The sequence below is a fragment of the Priapulus caudatus genome, unplaced genomic scaffold (assembly GCF_000485595.1).
Source record: "Priapulus caudatus unplaced genomic scaffold, Priapulus_caudatus-5.0.1 Scaffold3550, whole genome shotgun sequence".
In the NCBI taxonomy this organism is placed as follows: domain Eukaryota; kingdom Metazoa; phylum Priapulida; class Priapulimorpha; order Priapulimorphida; family Priapulidae; genus Priapulus; species Priapulus caudatus.
Genome location: NW_014580611.1, coordinates 12,599 through 20,898, shown reverse-complemented (window position 1 = coordinate 20,898; position 8,300 = coordinate 12,599). Strand labels below are relative to the sequence as shown.

Sequence of the window (8,300 nt, the reverse complement as noted above, 5' to 3'; positions counted from 1 at the left end):
TCTTTCGCATTTACATTTGGTTATGATGTACCGGGAAACACGTAGTAACGACAAAGATTACTTGTTTATTTGAGCAGCAGCGTCTCATAAGCTCCTATATTTTATGTCAGGTCGTACATCTAGAGTTTCTCAGCTTCAACGTGGCGTCCTCTAAAAACTGCTCCAATGATTCGCTGACTGTGTACAACGGAGCCGATGGCAATGCGAACATGTCAGCTAGACTATGCGGTTGTGAGATACCAGGCGACCAAATCTCCACAGACACCAATATGTTCCTGCATTTCGTCAGCAATGATAATGCATCTTTGATCGGCTTCAAGATCCGCTATAGTTTTAATGAATCTAAACGTAAGTAGTATAGATACACGCGATCCTTTCACAGATTCAGTTATGTGTTCACTTCATGAATAAAACAACAAAATACGCGACTTCTGTGGCTTCTTTCGAATGTTTGTACGCGTGCGCGTGCGCGTGTGCGTACGTGCGTGTGCACTTACGTACGTGCGGGCGCGTGCGTGTGTGTGCGTGTGTGCGTGCTTGTGAGCGTGTGTGCGTGCTTGTGAGCGTGTGTGCGTGCTTATGTGCGTGCGTGCGTGCGTGAGTGTTTACATTTGGCCTTACCTATGCGCTATAGTTACGGTAAGTAACAACCGGGGCGCTATTCTTGGTTTTTATTTTGAACCTCTAGCGTGGGAAGGATGTGACGGGTACACTCACACCTACGACAACCCAGCGGGCGGTATCATGACGTCACCAATGTACCCTAAGAATTACCCTAACAACGTCGACTGCAAATGGCATTTCAAAGCACCGCCTGGGAGAGTATAAGGAGATATATTGTTTATCATATGAAATTGATTCCAAAAACAGATTTCTTTCCCTTCGAGTCATCATTGAATTTGTAAGGCAGCAGCGTCTGATAATCTCCTATATATTTACTGCAGCTCGTACATCTAGAGTTTCTCAGCTTCAACGTGGAACCCTCCCGAAACTGCTCCAATGATTCGCTGACTGTGTACAACGGAGCCGATGAGAGTGCGAACATGTCAGCCAGGCTATGTGGGCTTGAAATACCCGATGACCAAATCTCCAGAGACACGGACATGTTCCTGCGTTTCGTCAGCGATTCTAACGAAATTTACATCGGGTTCATGATCCGCTACAGTTTCAATGATTCTAACCGTAAGTAGCGACAGATGATATAATATCGAATGCAATTATTTATACTTTATGGAAAAATGAATATCGTGGTGATTTTATTAATTATTTTTAGTTAAAATGAAAATGTGTGCCTGCGTGCAAATGTTTGTATATTAATTTTGTAATTTTAATGATTTTGAATGAAAATGAATGTGCGGTGCGTTGCGTACGTGCGCGTGGCGTGTATGTGTGCTAGGCCCATATCTATATGCGCTAGTTTATGCGTAACTCCATGCAAAAACCGCCACCGTATTTATGGTTGTCGTTTAACCTCTCAGCCATTGGAAGGATATGGCTGGGCCACACTCATACCTACGACAACCCATCGGGCGGGCATCATGACGTCACAATGTTCCCCCACAATTACCCAACAACGCCGACTGCAAATTGGCACTTCCAAGCTCCATTCGCGAAAGGCTAAGGCAGACCTTTTGCTGATTTTTTTTTGCGTTAGATCAACGTAATATAACTGCTTCCTTTCTCTCAGTTGACTTGTAGACATTAGTCATGCATTTAAGTAGATTATAATGCCTGCAAACGCCCAAATCGCGCTCGAATTTTTGTTTAAATCACCACGAAGCTTAGCTAAACGCCCTGCGTCCTCTGCCGTCAAACGAAGGTGATCACGATCATATAGAGCAGCAGCAGCGTCTGATAATCTCCTATATATTTACTGCAGGTCGTACATCTAGAGTTTCTCAGCTTCAACGTGGAGTCCTCTAAACAACTGCTCAATGATTCGCTGGACTGTGTATAACGGAGCCGACGCCAATGCGACCATGTCAGCCACGTTATGTGGGCATTAGCGTTGCCCAAGGATCAAGCTTTCAACGAAAACGAATATGTTCCTGCATTTTGTACAGCGATTCTAGTAGAAGCTACAGTGGGTTTCAGATCCGTACCATTTCAATGAAACTAAACGTGAGTAGAGATTTGTGCTCTCATACACGCCCTACGATAATCTGCGCTCTTCATACATACAAAATTAAAATGGTAAAGTTTGCTTAATTAATCTAGTTAAAAGGTACGATTGCACGCGTGCATATGTGCGGTGCGTTCGTGTGTTGTGTACGCGCACGCGTCGTGTTCGTGCGTGTGCGTTTGTGGCTTGCCTCCGTGTGCGCCCAATTAACCAATCTCCGTGTTAAGAACCGTACCGTAATTACTGTTGTCATCTGAAACCTCTAGCATGGGAAGGATGTAACGGAGTTCATCACACATACGACAATCCATCGGGCGGCATCATGACGTCACCATTGTTCCAACAATTACCCCAACAACGCCGACTGCAAATGGCACTTCAAGCTCCTCTAGGAAAGGTAAGGCAGACCTTTGCTGATTTTTTGGTTAGATAAACGTAATATAACTGTTCCTTTTCTCTATTTGACCTTGTATGACATTAGTCATGCATTTAAGTCGATTATAATGCCTGCAAACGCCACAATCGCGCCTCGAACTTTAGTTAAATCACACGAAGCCTTGGCTAAACGCTGCGTCCTCTGCCGTCCAAACGAAGGTGATCACATTCAATATAGAGCAGCAGCAGCGTTCTGCATAATCTCCTATATATTTACTGCCAGGTCGTACATCTAGGAGTTTCTTCTAAGCTTCAACGTGGAGTCTCTAACAACTGCCCTCCAATGAGTCGCTGACTGGTGTATAACGGAGCCGACGCCAATGCGACCATGTCAGCCACGTTATGTTGGGCATAGCTTGCCCAACGATCAAGCCTTCAACGAAACGAATATGTTCCTGCATTTTGTCAGCGATTCTAGTAGAAGCTACAGCTGGGTTTCAGATCCGCTACCGTTTCAATGTAACTAAACGTGAGTAGAGATTTGTGCTCTCATACACGCTACGATATTCTGCCGCTCTTCATACATACAAAATTAAAATGTAAGTTGCTAAATTAATCTAGTTAAAAAGGTACGTCGCTACGATTTGCACGCGCTGCATATGTGCGGGCGTTCGTGTGTTGTGTACGCGCACGTGTGTGTTCGTGCGTGTGCGTTTGTGCTTGGTTCGTGTGCGCCAATTAACAATCTCCGTGCTAAGAACCGCCTACCTAATACTGTTGTCATCTGAACCTCTAGCATGGGAAGGATTGTAACGCGAGTTCATCACACATACGATAACCCATCGGCGGCATCATGACGTCACATTGTTCCCAACAATTACCCAACAAACGCCGAACTGCAAATGGCTCTTCCAAGCTCCATTCGCGAAGGTAAGGCAGATTTTGCCTGATTTTTTTAGCTCATCTGACATAGTCAGATGCAGCTTGTAGAATCGCAATGCATCGTCCGTGCGTCCGTGCGTCCGTGCGTGCGTCCGTCAACAGTTGGGCACAAATCTTCACCGCCTCGACGTACGGTCACGCATATTTGGGACGTGGGGGGTAATCCGAAACGAGTTGGGATGTCGAAGCTGGGGGTCAAAGGTCAAAGGTCAAGAGTGTAAAAGAAGGGGAACATTCACTCCTTAACTTAAGGTTATAGGGAGAATGCAGAATTGCTGGCACAAATCTAAACGGCTCGACCTAGGCTCGTGAATAGTCGGTGTATAGCATCATGGATACGGAAAAGCCATCACTGTGCCGAAATTGGAGGTCACAGGTCAAAGGTCAGTGGGCACAGTGGCAGATTTTAGACATTTTCTGAGGACATTGGTCTGACGGAGCGATTGAAAAACTTTTTTGTTTCAGCGGTGGACTAGCATTTTTATGGCTTTATTGAAAGGACCATGAAATTGTCCCTTCTGCTGACATCGAAGAGTAAGTGTCGGATAACCTTTTGACCCTCAGAGGAGGTTAAACTTGGATTTGTGACTGTCTGTTAGAAAGAATTTGACTGCTGCGGTTTGCTAGTAGAATTATACATGCCTGGCATGTATGAGGCCTACAATGTCACAGCTGAAATTTCAAAGCTAAATTTGGTTAAGAAGGTGTATGTTCCTTAAATCGTATAATTCTAGTATGTCATTCCTGTCACTGTCAGTATGTTACATGTAACGTATGCCACTGCCAGTGGCTGCTGCCAGTGCATGTGTTGGTGCAGTTTTTGCCTGCGTTAATTGCGTTACAGGTGGGCAGCTCTCTATTGCAATTTGCAGCCTGTAGGCTTGCGTAGGTAAATGGATGAGTGCCTTACCTATTCTGTCTTGCAAATAGTGTTGCTACGAGTATGAATGGGAGCTTCCATCTTTAATCTGAGACACTTAAAGTACGCCGCCATCTCGTGGCAACTTCATAACGATCCCAACGAACATTTCTTTGAGAAGGTTCCTGATACCATCCCTGTGCATTCCACTGTTTTCGGCGTGTAATTGTGACACATTGGGCATAACAGGGTTTACTAGAATTCCCACCACTCCACACAGAGTCACCGCAGTAACGTTGATTGGCGCTGTCGCCTCTGCGGCACTGTTTGGTTAGATCAACGTAATATATACTGTTCCTTTTCTCTGTTTGACCTTGATAGACATTAGTCATGCATTTAAGTCGATTATAATGCCTTGCAATACGCACAGACGCGCTCGAATTTTAGTTGAATCACCACGAAGCTTAGCTAAACGCTGCGTCCTCTCGTCCAATACGAAGGTGATCACATCATATAGAGCAGCAGCAGCGTCTGATAAGCTTCTTATATATTTACTGCAGGTCGTACATCTAGAGTTTTCTCAGCTTCAACGTGGAGTTCCTCTAACAACTGCTCCAATGATTCGCTGACTGTGTTATAACGGAGCCGACGCCAATCGCGACCATGTCAGCCAGGTTATGTCGGCATAGCTTTGCCCAAGGATCAAGCCTTTCAACGAAACGAATATGTTCCTGCATTTTGTCAGCGATTCTTAGTAGAAGCTACAGTGGGTTTCAGATTCCGCTACCGTTTCAATGAAACTAAAACGTGAGAGTTAGAGATTTGTGCTCTCATACACGCCTACGATAATCTGCATATGTGCCGGGGTTCGCTGTGTTGTGTACGCGACGCGTGCTGTTCGTACCGTGCTGTGCGTTGTGTGCTTGTCTCCTGTTCGTGCGCCATTAACATATCTCCGTGGTAAGAACCGCTACCGTAATTACTGTTGTCATCATCTAAACCTCTATGCGATGGGAAGGATGTAACGCGATGTTAATGCACACATACGACAACCATCAGGGCGGCCATCCATGACGGTCACACATTGTTCCCCACAATTACCCCAAAAATTCCTCGATTGCAAGTGGCACTTCCAAGCCACCGCTTGGAAAGGTTAAGAAGAGACATATAATTATAGTAATAATAATACTAATATAATAGTATATATATACTATAATTATAATTACTAATATAATAATTTACAATATATTTCCCGAGAGTTGGCTTCGAAGCAGATTTCATTTTCTTCAATTTGATATAATCTCGTGAATTTTACAGCGGGTTTATGACGCGCGTCACATTGCCACTAATATATATGTGAGAGCTACTTGTTTATTCGGAGAGGTGACGGCACATAATAGTAGTAACATCGCACATTTAGCATACCTTTTACACCAACGCAACACATGCAATTGAGTATGACATCTACGTTATGTACCCATGTACATTATTACAATACTATATGCCCTTTATGTTACACTAACTGCCAGTAAACTGGCAATGTACACCTGAAATAGCCTAAATAAGCTTCCGGCACACGGCATTCTTGTGAGTTCAGCCACACAGAGACTTAGATCGCGACAAGACGCTGTGTCTGCTGCCGTCTTTGTGACGACGACCACATCGCATAGAGAAGCAGCAGCGTCTGATAAGCTTCTATATATTTACTGTAGGTCGTACATCTAGAGTTTCTCAGCTTCAACGTGGAATCCGACGAATACGTGAAAAATTGCAGCCACGATGCTCTGTTCATCTACGATGGCTACTTTCCCTATGGCGATATCTTAGGCCAGCTATGTGGGCACAGCCTACCCGAAAACCAGATCTCAAGCGGCAGAAATATGACTCTGCATTTCGTCAGTGACTATGGTTTAACATACAGTGGGTTCAAGATCCGATACAGTTTTAATGATTCCGAAGGTAGGTAACGTCAGATGTTATTTTTCCTCCAGTTTAATCTGGATGTATTCAACAAATAAATTTAGATTTCAAACGGTTTTTTTATGGTAAACATGTGTGACTGCTCATGTCTGTACGCGTACTTTTCTATGCGTACGTGTATACATTTAGTCGTGACTCGTTAGTAATACACACGTATATACGTGAGAAATGACGTAAATACGTTTACGTTAAATAATAGTGGTACATCCTTGTAATAATCATGTTGTTGTCTCGGTTGTCACACACAGCTATTGCACTGGAAGGATGTGAAGGGTTTACTCACATCTACGACAACCCATCGGGCGGCAACATGACGTCACCAATGTTTCCTAAGAATTATCCCAACAATGCCGACTGCAAGTGGCTCTTCGTAGCGCCAGCTGGAAAGGTAAGAGAAACGACAGCCTATTTAACCGAGTTGGTGCGTGAAATGGACTTTTCTCGCTCCTATATTTAATCTTGAATCCATGACTCGTGTATACGTTGGTTTATAAATATATGTACGGATGATAAAAGTTACTTGATAACTCAAAGTGGAAGAGGCTAATTTGAAATAATCGCACATGTAATGTGACAGGGCTAGGATCTGATGCTCTGTTTGTCTACGATGGCACCGATGAAATAGATTTCTTCCTTTTCCATTTATCATTGAATTTACAAGGCAGCAGCTTCTGCTAAGCTTCTACATTCACTGCAGGTCGTGCACGTAGAGTTTCTCAGCTTCAACGTGGAGTTGTCTTCGGATTGCAACTACGATGCACTCGTGGTGTACGATGGCGTCGAAGAGGATGGCGTCTTGCTAGGACAACTATGCGGCCACAGCTTACCCATGAACCAGGTCTCCAGCAGCAGAAACATGGCTATGCATTTTGTCAGCAGTTCCTACATGTCTTATAGTGGCTTCCAGATCCGCTACAGTTTCAATTATTACGGAGGTAAGTCAAAACTAATGTGTTATCACTGGGTTAATAACGTGTCAATACATAACGTTTTTGTTGTTGGAATTAGTGTTATCTACACGGCTGCGCGTGCGTTGTGAAATCCGTGAGTGGGTGCGCTACAAGCGCCCGTATGCCGTGTGCACCGCCCGTATATAGGGGCAGTAGGTTTTACGCCCGTGAGCGTTGCTGCGTACGAACGTCTTCGATCGCGTACACTTGTGTTAAAGGTGCGTGCGTGGGTCGCGTGGGTCATGCAGCGCCTGTGGTGCTTTGTACCAGCGTCATTAGATGTGTGTTGTGCTGGGTGGTGTGTGTGTTTTGTGTTAGGTGTTTGTGTGTGGTGTGCGTGTACGTGCGTGCGTGCGTTGCTGCGTATCGGCGTGCTCTGTGTGTCAACATGTGTGCTGTCAGTGGTGGCGCGCTGGCTGTGTATCAGTGTGTGTTGTGTGTGTGCGGACTTGTACGTCGCACTATGCTTGCGTGCGTGCGTGTGAGCTACGTGCGTGCAGCGCAGTCCGAGCGCCTGATGAGCGCTCGTATATTATTGTGCAGGTCTAGCATCCAAAAGTTCAAAGCCACAAGCAGCTATCGTTTAGCAGGCGCAATCAAGCGTAATAAGCACGACGATTGAGCGCGGGTGACGTAGGACGAGCGGACGATGACGATACATCGTGTTACCCCAGATATCTGCATACGGCTAACTTAAGGATCCGACTGACAACGCCCCGACATAACTTCCACATAATAGACTTCCCGAGAGATGCGCCTGCATTCCTCAATGTATATTGAGATCTCGGTTCATCACCCGCTACCAGTTTCACTGGCTTTTGGCCGTGCGACTGGAAGGGCCTGAATAATAAAGTCGTAGATTGCGACTACGAAAATGATAGCAATTAGGGAATAAATAGCATGGTTTTTTATAGATTATATATGTATGCGCGCGCGCGCGAGCGAGGCCTTAAGATAGTATAAATTTTCGTTTAATTTTTAGTTATCGATTGGGTATATATATATATATATATATAGGCCTATATACTATATACAGGCAACGACCCTGATATTCCTTTATTGATCTGTGGAT

General features: G+C 44.7%; 1 protein-coding gene across 1 annotated transcript; it reads left to right on the top strand.

Moving 5' to 3' along the window:
* Positions 1-2,068: 2,068 nt before the first annotated feature.
* On the top strand, positions 2,069-7,815 carry LOC106819495 (exoskeleton protein RP43-like). The gene is made up of 6 exons (XM_014824116.1): positions 2,069-2,121; positions 2,389-2,519; positions 6,011-6,257; positions 6,527-6,666; positions 6,976-7,213; positions 7,772-7,815. Exons 2-6 carry the CDS (start codon positions 2,445-2,447, stop codon positions 7,813-7,815), a joined length of 744 nt encoding a protein of 247 aa, XP_014679602.1. The 5' UTR covers positions 2,069-2,121; positions 2,389-2,444.
* Positions 7,816-8,300: the final 485 nt, after the last annotated feature.

Coding starts and splice junctions, on each gene's coding strand:
- LOC106819495 (XM_014824116.1), top strand. CDS start 2,445: ATGACGTCACCATTGTTCCAACAATTACCCCAACAACGCCGACTGCAA. Junction 2,520..6,010: donor TTCAAGCTCCTCTAGGAAAG/GTAAGGCAGACC, acceptor TATTTACTGTAG/GTCGTACATCTAGAGTTTCT. Junction 6,667..6,975: donor TCGTAGCGCCAGCTGGAAAG/GTAAGAGAAACG, acceptor CATTCACTGCAG/GTCGTGCACGTAGAGTTTCT.